Source organism: Chironomus tepperi, unplaced genomic scaffold, assembly GCF_022539635.2.
Source record: "Chironomus tepperi strain 1889 unplaced genomic scaffold, CSIRO-AGI_Ctep_v1 contig_335, whole genome shotgun sequence".
NCBI lineage: Eukaryota > Metazoa > Arthropoda > Insecta > Diptera > Chironomidae > Chironomus > Chironomus tepperi.
The window spans coordinates 254,317-281,084 of record NW_027226457.1 but is presented as its reverse complement, the minus strand read 5'-3'; the positions used below and the strand labels follow the sequence as shown (position 1 = coordinate 281,084).

Here is a 26,768-nt window from a genome sequence, read left to right as displayed (position 1 = left end):
GACCAACATTAAGGTTTAGAAAAATCTAAATGGAACAAATTATCAACATCATCTCTATTATTGTTATTATTACCACAATTGACCTCATCATTGTCGTTGTTGTCGACATGGTAAGGAAGGTAAGAATAAATGTATACATTGAAGAAATCCTTAAAAAGATGAAGGAAATGGAAATATAAAATGATGAAGCATAAAAAGTACCTTAGAAAGGTCATTACAGAACTATGAAAGCACCCATCAGAATGTAAACGAAAGTGAGTAAAGTAAGCAGTAAAGTAGAGGATATTGGTTATTGATATTTGGATATAAAAAGGATTTGGACAAACAATTTTCCGTCCGTCCATTTTCATTTCCTCCTTACTCTCTAAATCGCTCTGTTTGTGTTCTCTATGTCCTCTTACAATGTACTTATGGAATATACAAAAAGCACCTATTGAGCTACTATAGAATGTAAGATAGTAAATTGAAAATCCAATGAGCGTATCACAAGCACTATACATGTGTTTGGATGGGCATTTTCCCATTCTCTTATTCTAGTTTCTCATCATCATCATCATTCCATTTTCTACCGGATGACGACGTGCAAATAGTGCAAAAGATTGAAATTGGAAAACAAACTACTGTCCATCATGCTCCATTAACCCTCCACTTCTTTTCAAATAGATTCTCCATACTTCTTTTATCAGCATACGTGTACGTTTATATGGAGACATTTTCATCGATATGCAATGTGGTTTAATGCATCAAAAATCTTTACCGCTTACTCTCATTGAACGTAATGTAGCTAGTTGCTAGTTTTTTAAAAGAAATAATAAGCTATAGAATGTATTTGTCTGGATACTTCTTCGATTTCCATTATTTTATAGCTACTATTACTTTTTTTTAATTCAATATGTCAAATGTCATGATCTAGACTACCTGAACATATTGTCCATTCTTTACATTAAGACTCACCTGTAGAACAGTAAAGATGGTAACAAACATGATAACAATAACAGAGCAAATTGCCACCGCAACAACTCCAACAAATGTCACTGGTGATTTAATTTGATCCATCGTACTTGCACTATCGGCAGCGGTCATTAAACCACCACCACCATCGATGAGAGCAGCATCGTTGCTATTGCTGTTAAATAAATTTCCCTCGTCCGTCAGTTGCGATAATTGTTTTTCAGCGGCAATGCGACGCTTTCCAGCGGGTGATGAATTTATGCAATCACCTGTTTTCGTGATAAAAAAAAGTGAGATTTATAAAAGTTTTATGGAAGTTCAATAAATCAATTGATTAATGGATGCAGTAAATATTTTAAATACATTTTTATATATGCTTGAAATTGAAGCTTTAACACATGTCAACTATATCCGCTCATCTTACAAACATATTTAATTTAGCTCAGTTATATCAAAAAGCTAAAAATTAAACAAAGTTTTATGTTAAAGATTGAAAAGCTTTTTTTGGAAATGAGAGAACACTTGAAACCAAAAAAGCTTTATTTTATATGAACATTGTATGGAAACTCCAAAATTCAGTTTAAAAGAGTTGAAATCTTTCACATTGTTTGTTTCATGTTTCTCTGATTTTATCGCCAATGGCAACGAGCAGGGGTGCTGAACAAAAAAAAAAATCATAAGAATTTAAAAGTGAAAAATTCATCACATTTTGTGTTGCACACATGCCATAGCTGTATTTAAGCACACAACTACGTGTGTGTAGATTTATGTCACACATGAAAAAAATCCGGTCTGAGATGCCAAGATTATTTTTCAAAAACAGCGCATATTTTTCCTCCCTAACATCTATAATGTTACAAATTCTAGTGCTTCTGCTTTTGCTGTTTCAATATCTCGCGTGGTTTCTCAAACTGAAAAATGGGTTACAGAAAATCTGGTGACAATGTGATGAAAAATTCTGAAATTTTCTTCTTTTTTTATTTCCATTACCCTTCATGTTATATTGTATGCGGATTTCTATTGTCGTTGTTGCTGTTTTTCTATGTGGTTTGAAGTTTTATTTATCTTTAGCATACACACATACACAAGTATGATCATACTTTTAGTACATATGCGAAATTGAACACTTATTTCCAATGTCAAAAGTAGTCAAACTAAAGATTGTGGGTGGGAAAGCTTTTACACACGACTGCTCGTCTCCCTTGGGATAACTTTTTTCAATTTTTAAAATCAATCTTGTTCTTAAACATCATGTACTTGAATGAACTAATTTGAGCATATGACAATTGGATAAAATTATTTTATTAATATTGCTGTTATGCTACTTTTGCAGCTAATATTACTCTTGTCGTAAGAGGCAATGTAATATGTACAATTTTGATGCTTCGGTACCACAATTGCCTTTAGGTTAAATTGATATCCTGCCATTTATTTTCCTCGTTTTCTACAAAATTTAAACAGTATATTCGACATGTAGAGGAACTAAGGCAGGCATCATCAGCAGGAGTTTCGTGTTTCTCACCACTTTTCCACTTTTTGTGTTTTGTAAAATACGATGAAAAAAGGAAGGAGTAAGAAAAGAAAAATATTTTTCATGATGATGTGATGATGTGAATGTGGAAGGAAGAAGTGGTTCAAGCACAAAAGGTGTCTATGTAAATTTTTGCATTAGTATATGTATGTGTGAAATATGAATTGAATGAGGAAAAACTTCCTGCCACATCATCTATTATTGTCAAATTTATTTTCATTTCGATTTTATGTAAATTTTTTTCCCTTAAATAAGTTTGAAGAAGTATAAGGAAATGTTGCAGGTGTAAGCGTGTGGGTTGGAATAATATCGAATGAATAGGGAAATTTTGAACCAAAAAATATATTTCTTTAAATTATTTAAGCGTTTAAGGCTAGAATGAATGATTTTTAAAAACGGAAAAAGAACGAAACAAATTGACTGATTGATTGGCTCTGGAGATGTTGACCCCTTTGGCAATTCCATATATATTGATGGAATTTTATTGAAAACATATAAGGGGCCGTTCACTTATTACGTTACGCAAAAAACGAATTTCTAGACCCCCCCTCCCCCCCCCCCCTTGTTACAAAATGTCGTTACAAAAAAAATATTTTTGTTGAGTCTGTTACAAAATCCTAGACCCCCCCCCCCCTAAAAAGCGAACGTAATAAGTGAACGGCCCCTAAGAGAAATTTATGCTAACCCTCGGTTGCTATACAAATATCATCTATATATTTTTAATTCTACTCAGGTAATAAAAAATTTACGCTTGATTCCATTTAATAATCCTCAATCAGCTATCAACATCCGACAATAATTACACAAAATGAACGTCTGATAGTCAATTTTCAGTTTGTGAAATTTACCCCCATGACTGATTTCGATTCATCCTTTCCTTTTTCCTGCCATCCGGTATTAAATTTTTCCATTTCAATAAGTTTCAATTAGACCAGAAAACTTTAAGAATCAATCGATGTCAAATTCAATTATTTCTCATTCCTTCCTCATCCCTTTCCTAGTCTTCATTATTATTCAATGATAAGAAAATTTCTTTATCAAGAGAAAGTTCGGAAGACATGTATCAATAGCAAAAATTAAGGAAGTGAGATAAAAAAAAGAGAAAAGTTTCTCATAAGAATTTTTCTGCTGCCTTAGCATCATCGACTAGGTAAGGTTAATGCTTGAAATTGATTTTTTTCTATTTTTGGCAGTGAAAAGTTTTTTCAAGTCCCGTGTTCAGTCTTTATAAGGTAAATAACACATTTCTTCAGTTTCAAAATATTTTTAATCAATTATTATAATTGAAAATTGTCGCGTGAGTAGAATTTTAAATTTGATTATGTTGAATAAACCAGATATAAAATAATCATTTCAAAGAAAAGAAAATGAATACACTCAGTCGTCAAAATATTTTGCTCCCGTCTGTTCCTTTTAATTGTGAAGATTCAAACAAATCTTTCGCTGTCAAACTTTAACTAAGAAAAATGTGTCTCAAACAAAAGCTGAATAAGAAAGAATGAAATTTTCTTTAACTTTTCTTCCTTTCGTTTCTTTTCATCGCATTTCAACTATTTTTCTTATTTCACAAATAGTACATGATGATGACGACGATAACTAAGGCAACTGCTGTTTGTTGTGAGAAAAACAGCATCAGCAACAACAAATCTGCAGTCAAAAGAGAGAAGAATGGAAAAAAAAGAGAGGAAAAGTTTTTTTTTCAAATCCCCTAAAAACGACAATAAATTTTCATTTTAATGGTAAAGCCATGACAATTTGTGGAGTGAGTAAGTGGAAGATAAAAGCAATGAATCTAAAAGCAAAAATATCGTCGGCATGTCGTGTGTTTATTTATCCTCTGTTGCAAGCAAAAATTATTCTTCCACTTTTTTTCTATATTTTAAATAACAAAAGTTGAGAATGGCAAGGCAAAAGTTTTCGATACAGCAAATAATCATAAATCTTTTAATTTTTTTTTCCTCTTTCCTCAAAAAATTTCTTCCCACGTGAAAAAGACATTAAGCAACATTTCAAGCACATTATTCGTTCTCCCATACTCAACATACCTGTATCCTTATCACAATGACAACAGCTTTGGTCTTCTGGCGTTGCATCTGTTGCACAGCAAGGCACACATTGGTTATTTAAGCGATCTAAATGCAATGGAAATGCGCACGTGACACAACTATATTGTCCTGGTCCACTACATGACCGGCACGATTCGTGGCATGTTTTACATGTTTGTGTTAATGAGTCATAATATTGCATGCTCAGACATTCTGAACATAGTCCACCTTCAAGCATAAAATGTATTGGACATGAAGTGCATGAGAGTGGTCCAGCTCCTAACATAAGAGAAAAAAAAATATTTGTCATAGCATGTGGTCATTTATATTCAAAACTGTTATTTTTTTATGTAAATATGTAACAACTTACCATTACAAGTTTTACAATAGTGATGACACTTCTGACATCCAAATTCAGTCTTGAAAAACCCCTCAGGACATTCAGGATGACATTCTCCAGCTGCTAACTTCCATCCATTTGGACATCTCACACACTGATCTCTTCGAGGTCCACTGCATGTGTCACAACTCAAATAACATTTCACACATGTCCCACGATCACTGTAATAGCTATAAAAGAAAAATTAATTGAATTTTTTTGTTCATCTCTTGACAGCGAGTATTCTTACCCGTCAGCACACGTTGCCCGACATTCACCACTTTGCAATTGAAGTCCCTTAACGCATTCTGTACAATTCATACGCGATACGCATTGCGTACAGGTGTGCAAACACATTGTACATACGCCAGCTTCCATAAAGTAACCTTTATCGCACGTGCTTACACATTTATTATTCTGTAATAGTAGATTGTTGGAGCATGTGAGGCAATCATTTTCCGTTGGACCCATACATGTCTCGCATGTTGAATGACATGAACGGCAATGACCATTGTCATAATATTCAGCTGGAAAAAGTAAAATAAGAATAGAAAAAAAAATCATTTTTTGAGCTGGTAAACTCGCTCCCTCACTTATCTTTTTTTTTGTGAAAATGAATGTTTGGAGAAGCATTAAAATAAATTTATATTATGGAGAGTCATAGAGGAGAAAAAGTAAGGAGAAAGGACACAAAAAACATATTCGAAGCACATTTTGTTCATATAAATACGTTATATATAAATTTCTTCATGATGGGAGGATCATAATAAAACATTCATGATGGTTTTGTGCTTTTTCACATCAACAGATACACAAAATGGAAACAAGAGATGGAAAATAAAAAAGAAAGAAGGCTTTCAAAAGAGAAAAAAAAAGATCTTGAAATAAATAAATAAATATAAAAATGTTCTCTCGTCTTAAAAAATTTTACTTCTTCTGTTCGTCTCATAAACCTCTTATACAAAGTGACCTTCCTTCCTTTTTCATAAACTTCTATCCCTGCCTACATAAGAGCACCTTTTTAAAAATCATTGTTAGTCTTTTTTAGCGTTCTTTTCACTTAATGAAAGAAGTTAAAATTTGTATTGACAAAGCTTTAAAAAGTAAAGTCAAGAATGCGTTTTGGAAGTAGACATTTGAAGTAATTTCACTAACTACACAATATATATCGACAATCCACAAAGTAGAGAAAACCTTTCTATACTAAATTCATGCTATTAAGATATATTCTTTGCACATACGGTCGAGTAATTTTGTATAGACAATATTTTGGGTATGTGCCCTAACTAGATTTAGTGCTCTCAACCTCAAATTAGCCGAAGATAAATTTTTAAAAAGATCTAAATGATGTCTTCTGTGAAATCTTTTCAATACTGAATATTGATAAATAAATTTGCCTGAATATAATAAGAGAACCGCTAAATAATTAGTGATGAAAATTCCATTTGTCAAAGTTTTACAACTACAAATCTAAATGTATTTGTTAAAGATTTATACTCAAACATTTTCATTGTTCGAGGATCAAAGAAATAAGTTTTTTTGTGTGAATAAAAAATTTATGTTAAGCCTTTTTAGTTTACACAGTTGGACAACATGAAATGTACGAATAGTCTGTTTTCCTCTTTATACATCCATGTATGTGGAATAAACAATGAAACGACAAATGGAAAGCAGGAATCATTTGTATAAAAATTTAAATTCTTCTTTCATGTTGTAATTTTATATCAATCGACAGCAACAAATAGTAAAAAAGTTTAAAACTTTAATGAATTGAGAGATTTTTGAATTGAAATAAGGAAAAGCTTTTTCCACATTTTTGTTTATTCATGAGATTAAACTAATGAAATTAAAAAATCTGTCTGTAAAATTTTAATGTAATTGGTTACAACCAATAATGAAAACTGATTGGAAATGAATTGAAATTTCTATGAATAAAATTTTCAAGATACTTGATAAGTCTTTATCAAACATTCAATAGTAAACTGAATATTTTTTTTTTCTCTTTCATATATTTTAATTCAGGGACTTTGGACGATATTTTCAGGAAGCCACTACCCCATCCCACTGGCTCATCATCTAAAGCCATCTGCCATCAAGATTAGTTCAAAATGTGTCCCGATATTTGATGAAAATAAAATGGCCAGCCTAATTTTATTGAACCCATAAGCAGGATTTAATTATCATTATTTGTTTTTCTAAAATATGGAAGGTCCTTTTTAGTTCAGAAACGATAAAAAATAATATTCTGATGTAAAAAAATTTAAACCCAGTTTAAATCCAGTGAATATAATGAAATTAAAATTTCTTGCTAATTAAAATTTTTCTACTTCTCTCTTGTCACATTTTCCATTAACTTCTCGTCCTCATTTTGCTCTATCTCTCCGTTTCCACAATCTCATTAAGTGCAACACATGAAAAATCTTTCGTATATATAATTTCACAAGTGAATGAGCTCACTTAAATAATTTACACAATACGGACATGAAAAATTTGTTTGCGGACAATGTAAAATGTGAGATATATAGACTGCTTTTAATGTTAAAACAAGAAGCAGCAGTTACAGGGTTGGTAAAAAAATTCCTTAACGGATGTGGTTATGCAATTAATTTTGGAGGAAAACGGTTAAAATTTTTTATACGAGTTTAACATGCTTACAAGTAATTGCATTTAAATGCAATTTAAATTTTACTCTTTTTGTAAATTGTAAAACTGATAACAGTTCGGAAAAAAACTTTTTTGGACCTGAGGTGATATTTTATTTTTAATATTCTCCAACAATGTACCATAAATCAATTAGTATTACCCGTCCCATTAATGAAATGTAAATATCATAACATTTTTTATAAAGTCACATGAATCGTATAAATTTCAGACTGGACAGATTATAAAACTACAAAAAAAATCTTTCATTCTGAAAAGCCAATAATCAAAAAGGGACAAAGACTTTTTATGTAGTTTACGTAATTACGAGTCAAAAAAATAATAATAACAATGATTTTAATGAAAAAAGAGAGTAAAAAAATGTCAAAAGTGGTGTGAGATATTTTTATTATTGTCATGAAATATTATGTATAAAGAGAATGGAGAATTGTGTATATATGTTGTGGCAACTTGTTAGTATAAACCAACAATAACACTAAAGTACATTCATTATAAAAATTATTGTACGACAATGAGAATTAAATTTACGATATGAAAGAAGTTACGGAAGTTTGTGGATACAAAAAATTAATATCATAAAAAGTTGCTGTTTTAAACTAAACGAGATCCTCGAAGTAGTTTTAGAGACGAAGAACTCTGTATAAAATTTGCAGACGTAGATTTTTCATTAAAATGAAAAATTGGGTTTATCAAGTTTAGAACGCGACTATTAATTACATACTTTCTTAATAATAATAGTTCATTTCTCAAAAATCCATCTTAATAAATTTTAATGCTTCAACCTTTTTTTCACAAACAAAAAATCATAGATTTTAGTGACAAAAAAATACTCACATTCATCGCAGTTATTGCTTCCTTTCGTAACACATTTATCTTTCTTATTTTTCACCCAATCGATCTTACATGTTAAGCACTTATCGTTGCTACAGGTGGCACATCCAAATGGACACTGTATAAACATATATGTATTTAAGGATGAATAGAAAAGGAAAACGAAAAAACGAAAATTTTATTGGCATTCATTAAATTTCATTTTATTCCTTTTAAAAGAATCAAGTAATTGTACTTACCGGAAGGCACTCTTTTCTCTTTTTATCGCCATAAAATCCATCGGGGCATGACGTAAGGCATTTTCCTTCCAACGAGAATCGATTTGGTTTACATTGAATGCACTGTGACTCGGATGAGCCATTGCATGATGCGCACGATGAATGACAGTCAGCACAACTAGAATAAATTAATCAAATGTAGTCGGAGTCTAGAAAGTTCTGCATGTCTTATTCATTAATACATTTACACACATAAACAGTCTTACAAAAATCTTAAGGATGACTGTTGTCTGTTTTATAAATGAATTTGATATACACTTGGTCATGCATGTAAATTTCATCGTTATTTCTTATGGTTTTTGTCTTATTTTTCCTTTTCCCATGTACTCTTATGAGCTGTGAAAGGACATTTAAAGCATGAGCTACTGCTGCTCGAGACAGAAAAATGGCTATAAACGATACACTTAATATGAAATTTACGATTATTAAACACGACGCTTTAAGAATGGTCATTTTTCACGTAAAATGGGTCAATGGGCAGAAGAAAAGACGAAGAAAGAGACGAAGTTAGGCGGCAAGCTGGCTACTTTGGGTGGATAGATAGATGGAACGTGAAAGCTCAAGTACACATACACATACATAGTTTCAAATTTATTCATTTATTTTCATTCCTATTTTGATAATAAAAAGAACAGAAAAATGTTTGTGAGGCATTTAGAAGAATGAACAGTCAGAAGTTTAAATTTCATTTGAAATATGTTAAAAACCTCTTGATTTTTTATGTATAATCATAGATTCAGATGAATAAATTTCAAATATGTAACAATTGTGAAATAGAAGCTACACCATTCAGTTATTCACTAAATCTCAAAGGAAAAAATTTGTATGATTCAAAAACTCTCACAGTTTACTTATGGAAATGTATTAAACTAATGAACAAATGGAAGTAAAAGAGGGAAATGCACATAAATTTCAATCAAGTGATCCATTAACTTTTTCATTTCTTTTATTTTCATTACTTTTTCACTTTTATTTTCCTTTTATACTAGTTATTTATACTTGATACATATGTAGAAGATGGGTATTTTTGTGGATATAATTTATATGTGTCTATAATTTGTTTTTATGTTGTTTTGATATGATTTCTTTTTAACAAGTCTTGAAATATCTTTGAAAAGCTTCCACTATTGTTGGTTTCTGTAAAATTTGGGTAATTTTTTTGGAAATTAAAATTTTTATGTTTTATGTAAGCCTTAACAGACATCATCATACTAGTCATAATGACTACTACATACATTTATATGTACATAAATAAGTATATTACTGCAATAAGTAAATAACTTTTTTACTTACTTGAAATCTTCTGTTTCGTACGTGTTCTTTGGACATGCAGCATAACATTTGTGTTCATGCATAACCAAGTGATGTTCACAACTTGTGCAAAAATCAGGACGATCCTGGCACGAAGCACAATTTGCCTCACAGGGAACACATGTTTTATTTTCGTAATCTAGAATTAAGAAAAAAAAAGTTCAATTAAACGAAAAATTAAATTTTTTTTTTTTTCAAATTAAAGTTACAAATTGTTGATGCTTGCTGGCATGAAAATTAGTTTCCATTTCCTATCTTTCTACATAAATGGACCAAGAGAAAGAAAGAAGTTAAACTTTCTACTTTTCTCTAAGTTAGTTAGTTAAATAAACGTAGTTTGAAGTTCTTTTATTCTTTGGCAAGAGGAGAAAGGAAGTGGAAAGGGACTTGAGCGACAAATTGATAAGAAAAATGTTTCGTAATGATGAAAAACTTTTCACTTCTTGCCTTATTTCTTCTTATTCTTCCTTTCGATATTGTTTCTAAGTCTTTTCTTCAAAACACACTTTCATTTCATCTATTTCTCTTGTGACTTGGTCTCCACTTCCTCTTTCGTCGAAATTTCTACTTATTAAATGTGCATGAGAAAGTTGAGCTAGACTGTGTCTCTTTTCTCATGTTTTCATAGGCTATATCATGGTTTATCTTTACTTTTATTTAACAAAAGCAAAGCATAAGGACGATATCTGCATTTGATGCTATTTATCATAAGATCATATATGCATGCAGAATTATCTACACGGATTTTCAAGAAACATTCTTATTATAATTTGAAAACAAAAAGAAGTGATGTGAAAGCATCTAATCCATAAAAAGAACAAGCATTAAAAGATTCACATCTGAAGAGATTATAACAAAATATAAATTTTACTTAACACATACAGCAACATAAACAGTAATAATAATAAAAACAATACAATCTTAAAGTAAGGAGCGAAGGAAGAAAAGTTAAGAAGTAGAAAGTGATTTGGAAGAAAACGACAGCGTAACTTTTTGGCGCGTAACATGAAAATAAATTCGTATTACCCATCTAATGGAAAATGATATTCATACAACCATCACTCATCGTTTTCATCTATTTCTTCTTACAGTTCCCATCATATCGTTCGCATATCATCGTCGTCATTGTAGTCATTCTATTCTGCATATTTTTCCTTCATTTATATTTTTCTTCCTTTTTTGCTTCCGTACACATTTTATGTATATTTATAATATAAGTTATTGAGACAGTTCAAAGTAAGATGTGATAATTTTTCATGAGATAAAAGCGCTTTTGAATGTGTTTTTAACAAGTTCAATGATAATACAAGAGAGCTCTGAACTAGACTTCTATCAGTCCAGACATTATAAAATTAGGTCAAAAGTAAATTTTTTAAGTACTTCCATTTTTATGGAAAAATTAGTCTTGGAAACATTTTTATCTCAAGTCATCATCTACATATCATGGCTGTTGTCTCGTTCAATTTTTTTCACATTTACTCCTCTTCCTTCTTTCGTCATCTTGTTCACCCTTCGAATTCTCATCGTTGAATTTCAGACAGAAGTGGTTGTATGTCATTATTTTGATTAGAATGATCGTTATTTCTTAGTATAATGCAAAGAGATGAAACATGAAGAAGTCATCCTAACTTCCTACCGTTCTTTTACTTCTTATCATTTATCATTTTCTTTTTTTTTTGCTGTTGATATTTCTAGAAGCTTGTTCAATATGTTTGACTGTTCTCTTTCCTGCTTCCATTATATTCACTTTTTTAAAATATGCAAAGTAAAGCTAAGGGTGTTTTAAAGTCATAGATTATTGTGAATTGGCTACTTTAAATAAATTTCTTAAAAGTTGTTTGTCACTTAAGCTTAATACTGGTACAAAACATCAATAAATTCTTCAAAAATCTCAATTTTGCTAACGTCAATATATCAATACATCAATAAATTCTTCAAAAATCTCAATTTTGCTAACGTCAATATATCATGATAAATTATATTCAATTACGTTGAACATGAATTTGAAGAGAAAAAAGAGAGAAATAAATTCAAGAAGAAGTAGAAGGCAGTGACAGTCTCAAATCTCTATCATTATGCCATTCTGTCATTTTGTCTCTGATGTTTGTTGGGATCTAATCCATCATCTTATACGCACATGTACACGCATATATTTTATGAATAATTTCTTTTTGATATGTGAATGTGTGTTGACATGGAAAAATGGATATTTTGTATGCTTCAAGTCAATGGATAATGGAAGATGAAGAGAGGAGGAGGACATACGCAAATAATAAATGCATGAACAGCCTCCTTCATTTTCTCATTATCATCATTGTTTACGAATTTCATGCCAGCATCATTTGTCATGATCTTATTCCTTTATACAGCATCAAAAGTCATCAGTTGCATTTTCTTTTCATTTATACTCACTTTCAAAGTATCCATCGGGACATGTTTGTAAGCAAACAGCTAAATCTGTCACATAATTGTATGATGGTGAGCAATTCAAACATGAATCTTGTCCGGCACCCGCACATGTCTCACATGATTCATGACATGGCCAACACACGCCACCTTGATTGGGGAAACTTCTTGGTGGGCATCGACTAACACACGTACTACGAAATAAACAACAAAAGAAATATTATAGAAAAGTCTTAAATGATAACTACCATAAATTTATATTTGATAAATAAATTCACACATCAAAGAATGTCATAGAGAATAGAATTGAATAAACAAAGACATGATGACATGACACGAGTGTGCGTGCGGATGTGTGTGAGGTCAACATGATGGAAGAAGTGTTAATGAATGAATGATGTGTCAACTTTAAATGGAGAATAAATTGAGACAGATTTCTTCATTTCTGGACATACTTAGGATATCAGAGAAGAAATTTTGTGTATTTGTGATAGAAACAGAAAAATATTGTCATTAATCACTCATGTCATGTAGATTTGTTAGGTACTAAAGAATCATCTAAATCAATTAAGGTTGATAAACTTTTTTTTGTGATTTCTTGAGGATTTTCCATGTCTGCAGACACATTGTGATGTTTTTTGAGGTTAAATGCTGCAAATTGTTTTGTAGATGAGAATGATTGTTGAGGATTAGAATAGATTAAGGTAAATATTGAAGATGATTTGAGGATTTGGTTAGAAAATTTACGATTATACACTTTAAATTGGATCCTAATGCTTATCAAATTTTAAGACATTTAAAATTTATGATTTATGATCTGGTACAGCATGTGGTTAGAAAGTAACAGACTCTTCGCATTTTGTACTTAAACTCAGAATGAAGAATCTTGAAATTTTACAGTCTCAATATTATCAAGATTAAAATTGAACAAAATACTCTCACGTAACAACTTTATTTATATTCATTGTGCACAAATATATATAGTGAGAAAGAAGGGAAGGAGAAAAAAATATATGAAAACTTACTTATCTAATCGATAATGCTTGCAAGCCACGCAATTTGTGGCTCCGCGACCATAACAGCCCTGCTGATCGCATTCAGGATCACAGTCATGTAATATCACTAATTTATTATTCGAATCAGCCATGACATTTTCACGCTGCGATGTTGGAATTGTACGACCGTCGAGTGTGGCATATTTCTTATTGACATTCGAGCCAGCACTTGCAAATGAATTTTGATAATTTACGAAACCATTGAAATTATTGGAGAATGAATTTAAGTTTTCACCCGTTGTCCACTCCCAATCAGTGCCAAGTGGTGATGCAACTGCACGTGCACTCGTCGACTGTCCGTCTGTTTTTAGACGAATTGGATTCGTTTGTGTTCCATAGAATATAAGTTGCCATTTTGACAACACACCAGCTTGATTTACTCGACGTCTACCACCATTAATAATTTGTAAAGTCCAACGACCTTCAGCACGCTCTCCCCAAAAGTGCACGCTCATGAATGGCCAATCATCAAAGTTTGATTTTGCAACGTCACGTGGACGTTCAAAAAGTAATGTACTGGTCGTGCCTGAAGGTGATGTCAATAAGATTCTCAAATTGCCACGAGGGAAGAATCTCAGTGTTATTTTACATTGAACGTGCTCTAAATATCGAACTTCATTTACAGTTCCAGCGCAGCCATTAACCTGTAAAAATAGTATTTTTTTTTTAACTCTAAGAGATTTAAGCATTCGATACATGGGGATTTAACTTGAAGCAAAAGATATCTTTTTTTTTAATTAAAAAATTAAATTTTTATAAATGAAATTAAACTTACGTCCATATGAGTCTGTAAAGTGTATCCTACTGATCCCTGAATTTGTCTGTCTTCGTTGATTTCACGTGATTTACAAATGTGCTGTGCAGGAACAGCAATCCATTTCTCAGCTAAGTTCACCATACCACCAGCATCCATTAATCCATATCCAAATTTATGACTGACTTTTCGTTTACTTCCATTTAATACCCATCCAGCTTCTTTTTCTAATGGTTCAGGTCGCGATGTCAATACAACAAGATATTGCATATCACGCCATGTTAAAGATGGATTAGCTTCCAATGCAAGAGCAACGATACCAGCTGCAAGTGGTGCTGATGCAGATGTTCCTGTATGCTCTACTGTACATATTCTATCTGGTCGAAGTGCGCCATCCATATCAACTGTAGCTACACTCTTATCATGACCTGGTGTTCCTGAACTATAAGTTGTCGCTAATGTTGAGGAACATTCTTCGAGATACCATGGCTTATATCCACCTTGTGTTGCACTTGAAATTGATAAAGTGAAAATTGAATTTGTATATCCATCACAATTGCATGAATCTGTATATCGTCCACCATTTCCGGATGCCCACACAAATATTGAACCTTTTCCTAGACGTCCACTCGTTACACCATAAATAAAAGCTCTCCTAGCTAAAGGACCGGGTCCATCGACTGTACTTCCGTCATCTTCAGGACCCCATGAGGCACTATAAATATCAATATGATTTGGATTGAGACCTAAGGCTTTTGCCTCAACTGCATCATTGACTGTTCCATCCAACATACGAACTCCTCCAATTTTCGATTTATAAGCAACACCAACACCGCAAATATCATTAAATGCTATACCAGCAACTTCGCCAGCACATCTTGTTCCATGCTTATTATCGCCATTGTCACGTGGCATTGGATCGGAATCATTATCGTTAATATCATAAGATGCTTCTGGATCCTGTGAGAAAATTAAATTAGAAAAAATATTAAATTGATTGACACGATAGCTGAATTTTTAATAAAGGGTCTAAAGAAAAAAAAAATGAACCCTAATTAGAAGCATTATTTGTGTCACATAATTTTTTGTAGATAAATTTCAACAAAAATTATTTCTTCAACATTTTGAGGGATGTTGCCTAGTCTTCGTAATATTCACATTCATGTCTAAGGAAAATATTGTCACGTTTTCTTCCTTCTACGAAATCAAACAGATAAAATTTGTAACTAACTAACCAAAAAATAAAGACGAAAAGAAAAAAATGTCTACAATAAATAATAACAATGTGAAATAAGAAGGTAACGAGTCGTAAATAATTGTGTAGATCCATAAACGGAAAAAAAGACACAAAAAATGGTAACATCATTGAGAAACGAGAAAAAAATTTGTTGTGTGATAAGAAATCATGATTATTGCAGTAAATAATGGGCACACGAATGAGAAAAAATTGTGCACACACTGAAGCATAAAAATAAAAGAAAAATTATGGTGAAAGGGGAAGGCTCAATGGGCTAAAAGGAAAAAAGGCAGAAAGACAATAAAAATAATGCGAAATATTTTAGAAAGAACAAGGAGCAAAAAAAGACATAATTTATGATTTTAATTTGTTGCTTCAAGGTATGGACATTTACAATTCGAAGTAATTACTTTAATTTCATTAACTAAGCCCTCTTTGAGCTTTTTTAACTGGTAAATCCTACTGATAAGTTGGAACTGAATTTAATGAACCAGAGAATTCGAGATACCACAAAAAAGCAATAAAAATTCAAGTTCATATAAGCCAGATAACATATAGGATTCTATTAAAATGCAAGGAGTGAACAAAACTTTCTATCACACAAAAGCTCATCCCGCTTTAGCATCTTGTTAAAAGAAAGAGATTTTCAAACTTTTATAGCAAAAAACTACCAATGAAATGATTTTATCAGATTTAAAAACATAACTTTAGAATCGATGCTTCTTATACATATTACTAATATTATTTAGTTTAAAAACAAAATGAAAAATAAAATTAGAATTCGTGCATCGTACGAAATTCCCCTAAGGGATATAACAGAAAAATCCAGTCAGCATCGTCGGTTTAGTAATGAAGCGAAAAGGAAAGTAAACAATGGCTATATCCATGACTGAGCCATAGCGTACGATAAATATGAATGCGAATATAAGACCAAAGTGATATAAATTATGATTAAAGGCGAACGTGATCTCCATATTCATTGAAATTTCTTCTCTTTCTTTCCCTTAGAAATCATCAGCCTTTAATTATAGGGTTTTGCAGTATTTTCTTTTAATAAATATATATTTCTTCAGCTCAAATATACTGCACGTTAAAACTAATTTAAATTGATTAAGACAAACAACCATGCAAAAAATTTTAATTCTTCCAAAAATAACGTAACTAATTGAAATTTCACAATAAATAATCACCAATTTACTTTATTTGAAAAAAAATCTAAGAATTTGTTCACAGTAACGATAATGACGATGTTGTCGAATGAGTTTTAATTATTTGCAATTTTAATTAAGCAAATGTGAGCTAGCGCGCACGAGTATGTGCGGCTGTGTAATGCACAGATTTTAAATAATTATTATTATTATTGTCGTGTATATGAGGCATTGAAATATGACGAATTTGCAGTATCTGGTGCTGTAGGATATATATTCATACATATTTTTTACAATTTCTTGCTGAGCCAATTATTTATGTTGATGATGTTGACGTTGATGATGCTGGCAATGCTGCTAATTAACACTAATTGAATTACATTCACTCAGTCTCATTCATGTACATATGCATTCGTTGGTAACAAACTAGCTAGCTAATTATGTTTCATTTTATATTTTCTCGTGTTAATATGATCCACATATTATATTTCATGGATAAATTAAAAAGATTTTTTGAAAATTTGAAAAGAGCTTCTTCAATTAATTCTGAGAATTTATACAAAGTTTTATTACCAAAATAGACCTAATAAACCTTTATTATAATCTTATAAATCCTATAATATTATCGCAACACCCAATAATTAATGTGGGTTAATATTGGATATAATAGTAAGTATCATATACATCCAGTCATAAATGAATATTATTAACAATCAAACAGGATTATCATTCGTTGTCAACATTAGTAATAATTTCGAATTAAATCAGGATAAATATTGCTATCATAAGCGAGATATGTGATAAATGGGAAAGACTATATGTGTGCTACATGATGAGGATTTATGATTTTAGTCTTCTTCTTGCTTTTTAATATCTCCGTGTCTGATCTAAGATGATTTATTAATAATGCAAAATGGCACGAATAAACAATTAAAAGAAATTTGAGAGAATGGAACTTAAGGAAATTTTCTTATAGAGTTAATGCATAAAATTTGCATTACAAGCATTACGTATTAGTTCTCTATTATTGATTAAATTGTTTATGTAAATTGTGAGTTTTAATTTTATTAAATGAATAATTTCTTGCATGAATGAAAATCAAATTTATTCAATTGGCTTTAATTCATTTAATGATAATATCGTTAAAAAATTAATGCAGAAATGTAGCTGATACTGACTGAAAAATTGACAACCACCAGACATATGCTCATTAACATATGATTGCATAATTAATTATGATATTAAGGTAATCATCTAGACATTTATGACGTGAAATAATCCATCCATATTGAGTGATTAAATTGAATACATATTGCATTATTTTTGTTCATTTTACCATTTTTATATTTCAATTAAGCACAAAAGAAGCAACCACATTAGAATGTTTAAAAAAAAAATGATGAAAATCCGTACTTTTATAATCAACAAACGACAGATCCATTAGATGAAAATGAATTTGAGGAAAGATAAAGGAATCAGATGATAAAGTACGGAGATGGAAAGAAAATCATGCACTTATAATATATATGCAAATATAAATGAGAAGAATAAGAGAAATAGAGATAGATAGAGTATAATTTTTCCGCAAACAATTGAGAAATGCTGTAGCAGGAAATAATTGTCACGATTCTGTAGATCTCGTCTGTTGTCTCACTGAGTTTTTCATTCATTCTGTTCTATAAATAGACCAAGAGATGAGAGTTACTATTGGAAAGATGGTACTACATTAAAATACATATCATGTCTCAGGTAATTTAAAATACAGATAGTTCAATATCACACGAATGATATTGTGTAATAACTTTGGAATTAATGATTTTCATGATGATGACAATCATCCTGCTAACTTCACTGTAATATGCAAAAATGAATCATGAAATCCTCTTTACTCATCGTGGCATTAAATGAGATGAAATTGTGTATCATAATGATAATTCTACATTTGCTTGCTGTTCATACTCATTTCACTTCACACATTTCCTATTTCATTTCTTTAGACTCTTCTATACTCTGTTCTTGTCGTTGTCTATTTTCTCATTTCTTTTGTGTCATTGTGATATGATTTAGATCATTTGAAATCTTGTACAGTCTAGAGTGAATGCTTTTAGCATTAGATGTAAAATTAAAGAGGACCAAATCGATCTATGGAATTTTCGAATCATCAAATTATCAACCGTCATTTTCATACAAATAAAATTCAGGACTAAAAACTACTACTGCTCCAATTCTTGAATATTAAGTCAAAATCAATAGAAATCTTTTGTCCTTTCTCCTCTATTATAGCAACACGACTCAATGATGTTCACATATTATGTCATTTGTTCATCAATGATGATGATAATCATATGTGAAAAGAGATCTTTCTTTATTCAAGCATATGTGGAAATAATGAGTTGTATATGTTTATATGATGATAGAATTATGTAAGAAATGTAAATGGATACTCTTATATAGAAAAAAGGAACAAATATAAGGAATATGACGATGGATACTTTTTATGACAAATAATGATGACAAATAATGGAAAGAAGAAAACTATTAAGAGTATATATAAGAAAGTGATTTAATGCTCAATGCTTTACACATTTTCTGGTCATCAAGGGATGGTAATTCTTTTTAGTGCTACAAACTCTCCTAGATTCAATGATTTCTAACTTAACAGGGACATTTAAAGAAGAAAATTTTGTCTTATATGACATGAAAAATTAAATAAGAAATGATGTAGAAACCTTGAACAAAAAATGAAATTTATGAGCTGAAAATATTTTCTTTCTTTAATTTTTTGGCATCAGTTTCTTCTTTATCCTCATTTTCCTTTCTTCTTGAGAGGTTTTATAGAAGAAGCTTTTTACATTTTTTCTTTTGCGATAAAGAAATATGGAAAGAAAATTTTATGGCAAAATAAGCAGTTAAGTATGATGATAGAAGGCAAAAAAGATTTCTATTTCTTGAATAAAAAATAATGACGAAGAAAAGTTGAAAATATTGCGTTCAACTTGATAAACAAATTACAAAATGGCAATGAAATTCCTAAATCGAAGGTTGCTTTAGGTTTGTATGTGACACAAATATCAGTAAAGCACGAAAAAGTTCATTTTAAAACTAAAAATATATTTAACTTACATAATTTTTATCTAAATCAGGATGGTTTCGTTGAATTCCGTCATCTAAGATTGACACAACAACTCCTTTTCCTGTGTATCCTTTCTGCCATGCTGGACCAACATTCATATCAAGTCCATCTTTGGCGCCGCCATTCTGTCACACACAATGATTTAATGATGACGAAGATTTGTTGTAGTAAAGTCAGTCAATATTACCATATGGCAAATTTTCATTGTCATATGACAATGTGTTTTTGTTATTTATGGAATGAAAAAAGAAGAAAAATGTTAGAGATATATATTTTATAAAACTTTTTAATATTTTCTGTGAATGGAAAAAATGAGCGATTAGAATGTATAATGTAATCGTATTTCTGTAATTCAAAAATATGGTGGACCACTACAGCTAGTAGGTATCAAATCTGCATGTTCTGATAAAAAAATGTTGTCCTTATTATCTTTATAATTAAATTTCAAAGCAGTATTTTTTCCTCATATGAAAAAGATAAGAATTATAGCATGTGGCTTATGACAATATATGTATGTACAAAAGAATAATATTATCAGAAATATATAATATTTTCATAATTTACATTTGTGTATACAAAATAACAAAAGGGAAATATTTTTTCCGACGTTTGTAACATCAGTGAAAACAAGAAAAAAATGTTCAAAATCTACTTTCACAATGGAAGGACGTTTTCTTTTCTCATCATTTCATTCTCTGTGTTTGCATATTTTATCAGTAATGTGTATATGTTTATATGAAATTCATATTGAAGGAAGGAGAACACAGAAAGGAATAATGTGATACAACAGCATAAACATGGAAGTGTAAATTTCATTCTATTGTTTACTGTCGATCCACAATCATTTAATTCGATGTCGATGCTGCTTCCCTTGTAAAAAAACTCTTAAAATTTCATCGAATTTTGTCTTTTTAATTAAAATTCAAGATGTATGTTAATTAAAAATTTTGGTTCAGTTACTAAAGTGCATACACATATTAACAAGTTTGTGGATATGCAAATATTTCCCGAAATATTTTCAAGGGATGCAAAAGAATTCGAACATATATTGTGTTATAAACATAATTCGCATATACTTATGCTTTCATCGTTCAAGCTTTTAGAGTTCCTTATTTTATACCCTATTTTCTCCTTAAAAAATTGTGTTGCTTCTTTTTTCGAATTATTATCATAAATTTAACTCTTTCAGACTATTTTATGCATTCAACGGAAAGAAAACGCTTCTCAACATTTGCAATAAAATTGTCAACTTTAAGTTGCTCCTATTTTTACTTTTTTTTTGCATTTTCAAGATCAATTCGGGTCCTCGCTGATCATGTTTTGATGTTTTCCTCTTGATTCATAAAGCACAACTAATCATTCAAGTTACTTTTCATAAAAACATTCCATATTTTCTTGACAAAAAATATATTAATAAATTTTAGTTTAGTTTTTATTAAGTAATGTTCCAAGAATCTTTCATTTTAAAATTATAGAATATTTAATTATTTTGAACTGTCACAATGAAGAACAGGCAGAAGAAGATAAAAATAAAAATGGAAAGGAAACATGTTTTTTAAAGATACCAGAATGAAAAAGTACTTCTTTTTTCTGTAACTCTTGACTTATGGTTGAAATAAATAATACTGAATCTATTTTAAAATTTATTACTTTCGATTTTTTTCCTTTTTCCTCTCCATTTCCATTGTTTTCAATGAGAAAGTAAAAATCACGGAGCAATTTTTTTCTTCTTCTGTTTTCCTTTTTTACATTCTCAACCGGCAAATGTCTGATAAAAAAAGCATTCCTCATGAAATATGATGAAAATATTAAACAGTTTCTCATTCCATTCCCGTACTTTTCTTCTCCGATGTGAAAAAATCAGTTTTTATATAAAAAAAAACTCTCACCTCAAGGAGAAGAAAAAAAAATCGCACAGCATGAAATATAAAGCATGATAGCAAAGGGGCAATCCAAAATAGGGAAAGAAAAAAATCAAAGTTACTTAATTCTATATTCAACTCATGTTTTATGACATAAAACTGTCTGATTTAATTTTCCTGTTCAAGGAGTTATATTTGCTTTGCTGCTGTGTATTTTTCACTTATTAAAGGTGAACATTATTATCTTTAAATAACTAAGATTCATCAGTAGTTGCATGAATTGACATAAAAAACTAAAAGCTCGCCCTTTGAAGGATAATAAGACTGCATATAAATTGCAGAAGCTTCTGTAATTCAACTCTAAAGTGGTCTCAAAAGAGATGAAGAGATTATCAAGAAACAGAAGAAAAAATATACTGCAAACAATATGGAAGCAAAGTGAATAAATAAACATAACTATGCATTCTTATGTATGCTTATCATCACTAAAAAATTACAGCTTCAGTATAAATAGAGTAAATACTTTTTGTATAACAATAGAAAGAAGAATGCTTGAAACACAATAATTCATAGCTGCAGCAACATGATCATCAGCGTGATGTTTTTATAGAAATGGAAAGAATGAGAACCACAAAAGAAAATAATACTGCAATTTCCTCAAAAATTGCATGAAACTTCCGAATTATTTTATAAATTTAAATTTTAAGAATTTACTTAAAATCTAAAAATCGATAATTCATGTAAATATTTATAGAATTTAACTTTAAATCTCCTAAACTTGACATTATATTAAAATTCTAAATTAAAAATATGTCATTCAAAGACAAAAAAACTCTTATATGTTCCCAGAAATACGATAAAAAATGCAGAAGTTCATAATAAGCGAGGAAGAAAAGCATAGACTCTCAGCAAGTCAACATCAGTTGTAGCAGCAGCATGCAAAACATAAAAATACAGCATAAGCATCGAGTAGTTGATGATAACAATAACAACAAACATGATTGCCGTTCCGTTCTGTTTGCTTTAAATTATGCCAAGTATTCTTATAGTTTACTGGTGTTGTTGTTTGCTTGCTGGTTGGATGGTTATTTTTTTAGAATATATATATGAAAGATTCCATTGTACTTTTATGCTTTTTAGCACATTTTTGTAAAAATGTAGCTTAATAATTCGCTTTGCTCGGTCGGCTTTTCACTAAGAACCTAAAACCTGACATCGTCTTGTTTTTGTGGATTCGGAAGTGGCCTGGATTTTACTAGAACTTATTTTTTAGGTTGTATCGTATTTATTCGCTAGCCAATTACTGATCGCAGCATCAAAAATGCGCTGAAGTCACTCGATAAGGTCGAAAACTTTTCTAATTTTTTTATATTTGCATTTTTTTGTTATATTCTTTAGTGACTACCACACTAAAGAACTGTGAATTTCCCTTTTTTCGAGCATGGCACACCAACCATAAATTAATTTTTCAATTGGTCTTCTTTAATTGTTTTCTTTATTCAACTACTTCTCCCTCATTTTCCTCATTTTTTATATCAGCCAGCTAATGCTTTCATTATTGTTTGTATTATTAACACACACTTCATGACACAGTTGGAGGGCTTTTTACACTGGGAATTATTTATGGATTTTTTTTTGTGTGTACGCTTATGCTGCTTCTGGTGTTTTGCCATTAGAAAAAGAAGAGGAAACAGAAAGAAAAACATTTTTAAATTGTGTGCTGAAAGCTTTTTTTTCTCTTATTTTGAAATTAATGGCTATAAATGAGAATAGCTTTATGAACTGTCCACAAAAACATATATGCTGCTGGGTGTTTAGTTAAGAATTAAATATATGCGAGCTATTCTTATTCGATTATTTAAATTATTATTTGATGGTAAATATATTTTGTATCGTACTTAATTAAAATCTTTGATTATCGATATACATCACCGAAAAGTACATAATCTCTTAATTTCAAGGAACTCTTAATCAAAGCTAAATTCAATATCAACACAAATCATATTTTACATGAGCAGTCAAGGTGAGGCATAAAACTCTACATAGAGGTATGGGTTTATTCATTTGCAGAATCATTCATGACCTTATCATCCATTAACCATCTGTATTTACACAAAAAGTAGATACAATATATACAAAAAACATATAATAATGAATGACATCGCATGGCTAAAAAGCATAAATGAAAGGAACAAGCGACAAGTGTGAAAGATAAAAATCGAAAATTCATCGCTTTTTAACATTTTCTGTGTTCTCATTGTTGTCATTCTTGGATTTATTTATTTGTTTGTTTGTTCATTCAATAGCAGAGACTATGAATCTGAATGAATTATCTCGCTTTTATTATTGTTTTTTATATCCAGCATGGGAGGCTGATAAAATGAGATACGTTTACGAAAAATTAATGAAAAGAAAAATTTTATCAAAAAAATTTGGAAACTTTCAAGAAAAACAATAGGTATGAATGAAAACTTAAGCAATATAAAAATACCTGTATAATAAAGATTTTGATTACAATTATATATCCAAAGCTTTTTTTTTTAGGAAGAAAGTAAGTTTCATAATACATCAACTTTTTATTAAACAAAATGATGTTTTTCTGAGTTGTAATTTTTTCCGATTTTCAAGCACATCAAATATCAAAGATTTTGTATACATAAAGGTATCAGTTACGTCAATGAAATGGAAAACCTTCGACATTTTTCAGAATTATATCGAGCCCTATAATCTCTTTCGAAAAATGTTATAAAGCGTTTTATTTCATCCTCGTTAAAATTAATTTTTCTCAATGGATTCCCACTGCGTTCATTCGAGAAGCTTAATTAATTCCATAAAAAACCGAAATTTTTCAACATAGATTTTTTTCCATCATTTTTCATTCTTTCGCTCATTTTAATCCAATCACGAGTTGACAAAAAGAGAAATTGACAGAATAAATGCGAATGATATCCAGATAATAACTCACCAAATACCATTGCTCTTTAAAAAGCGGATCAGGAAAGATGAGATGTGAATCTGTGCTACGATATTTAATTTGTGAGCCGCTGGCTATACTACGCAGTAATGCCAATGGATCACTGCGAAGGCTACTTGATGGTTCGGGAAATTTGATACGTTGAAAGTCACGTTTCTTACGGATTTTCTCATGCTGTTGCTGTACCCATCGTACCTGAAAGGATATATGTATGCATGTTTTATCAGTAATAGATAACAGTACCACAAATTATATGTATATGTTTGCATATACGGTAAGTCCCTCTCATCTTCGTTTGTGTACATATAAAATAAGTCTCATGGAAAAGTGTACTATAAGGAGTATGTGAAATAACAGCATCACAGATTTAAGTGCCATAAAACAATTGTTGGAGATTTTCTTGTTACTTTTGCCACAAAATGTAAGATAAATTGCAAGTTGAGCACACAGCAATAAAAGTGGATTGTTATAAATTCATAAGAATTTGTTACATGAGACGCATTTTCCTCTTTGAAAATTCACTTTGAACTCTCTTAATTTGCTTGATGAAAGGTGCTATTTGATTATAAAGACTCTTTGAAGGATTTTAATTATAAATAAAAGTCTCAAAATGAAAAATAAACTGAAGTTTATAAAGAAATTGTGCTAAAAAAGGGACAAAGACAAAGGGAGAAGACAAAAGGCACAAAATATATTATTATTGTTGTTATTATTACTCCAATGGAACTTTCATTTGTAGTTTCCAACCATATAATAATAATAAACCATGGTAAGTACACATAAGATGTACATATATATATATATATATATATATATGGAAGGAGAGAAAGAAAAATTGCTGAAGCACTTCTAAATCTCATGAAAATTACCTGGGATTTTCTAAGGATTATTGTGAAACTCAATTTATTTAGTTTATATAGAGGAGAAAACCGAAAAGCAAAGCAAAAATGGTAAGGAATGTCGACAAACTCTCTCAAGACGTACAGCAATGAAGGAAGTTGAAAGGCATGAAGTGTGTACTAACCATAGAGCTATATGTCTCTCATGACATTAACAACAAACATGATGATGGAGAATGTAAGTTGAACTTTATAAATTGAGTTGAGATGAAGATGAGAGGGAAAATCTGCTTTTTTATGGCATTTTTATAAAATATAGTAAAAAAGTAAAAACATAAGAAGGAATAAAGTAATTGAAGTTATGGAAGTTGTACTGCACAACGGACATTTTATACTGTTTTCCTCATAAAATGTGATAAAAAAGATAAAGTTATTAAACAGATTCGTATAATAAATGTACCCAAATAGCACAACTTGGTTAATCCAAGCCCATACCGGTGTGACTTGTTGTCGGATTCGGTTTTACTGACTTGAGCTATTTGAGGTAATATTAAAATTTTATAAAATCTAATTAAATTTATTCAATTATACATACTTCTGGTTCTTTATTTAAATTTTCGTGGTGCTCACTACCAGTTTCTAATGATCGTTTCTTTACATGTTGATGATGAAATAAATAATAATTTTTGAGACTTCCAATCTAGAAAAATATAAAAATAGAAGAAAATATTAATATTTGTGTTATAATTCAAATTAAATGTTTAATGGATATTTCACTTCTTTTTATAAGTCAATAAAAAATATTGAATATTCAACATGGTAAACTAGAATTTTAATTATGAGATGGTTTATAATTTATCAAAACAAACAAAAACCCCTATTACGCAGGGAAAATTAAAAAAAACATTATGGATAAAAATAAGTGATGAATTGGCATAAAACGGAGTAAAAATCAATAAGAAGTAAAGTCTATGAGTCAATTGAATTAACAGTAAGAAGAACGGATGATAGACGCAAAAAGAAAAGGTGGTGAAGGACAAAGGAAAAAAGATAGAGGCATGAGAGAAATAAAATGAGCCACTGGAAAGGTCGGAATTTTTTGCTTTATCTTCCTTGCATGAAAATTGAATCTTCAACTTTTTTTGCTCTCCTTTCAAGTTTCTTTCACTTTTCTTAAATGGAAAGAGATGGAAAGGAAGACTTTTTGTTGATGATAATTAAAAGAAAGGACGAAAAAGAACGGCCAAAAGAATCGAACTTTTTTCTATTTGAAATTAATTAATTAAATAATTTTTCGCTTTTTATTTCTTCTTTGATCAGAATGAGATTTTTTTAGGATTTTTCAGCTTTTTTCTTCAAGGGGTTTTCAAAAG

General features: G+C 30.3%; 1 protein-coding gene across 3 annotated transcripts in view; it reads right to left on the bottom strand.

The window, feature by feature from the left end:
* Positions 1–26,768, bottom strand: part of LOC139093156 (furin-like protease 2) — a 76,439-nt gene that overhangs the window by 5,756 nt on the left and 43,915 nt on the right. For all 3 annotated transcript variants that reach the window (XM_070643762.1, XM_070643760.1, XM_070643763.1), the window contains 13 exons: positions 25,991–26,095; positions 24,548–24,751; positions 19,711–19,845; positions 14,224–15,162; positions 13,419–14,092; positions 12,400–12,587; positions 9,970–10,126; positions 8,638–8,794; positions 8,402–8,516; positions 5,157–5,433; positions 4,898–5,097; positions 4,528–4,806; positions 955–1,220 (listed from right to left, as the gene is read on the bottom strand). In XM_070643762.1, coding sequence (XP_070499863.1) covers positions 955–1,220; positions 4,528–4,806; positions 4,898–5,097; positions 5,157–5,433; positions 8,402–8,516; positions 8,638–8,794; positions 9,970–10,126; positions 12,400–12,587; positions 13,419–14,092; positions 14,224–15,162; positions 19,711–19,845; positions 24,548–24,751; positions 25,991–26,095 — 3,696 coding nt within the window. The remainder of the gene's footprint in view (positions 1–954; positions 1,221–4,527; positions 4,807–4,897; positions 5,098–5,156; positions 5,434–8,401; positions 8,517–8,637; positions 8,795–9,969; positions 10,127–12,399; positions 12,588–13,418; positions 14,093–14,223; positions 15,163–19,710; positions 19,846–24,547; positions 24,752–25,990; positions 26,096–26,768) is intronic.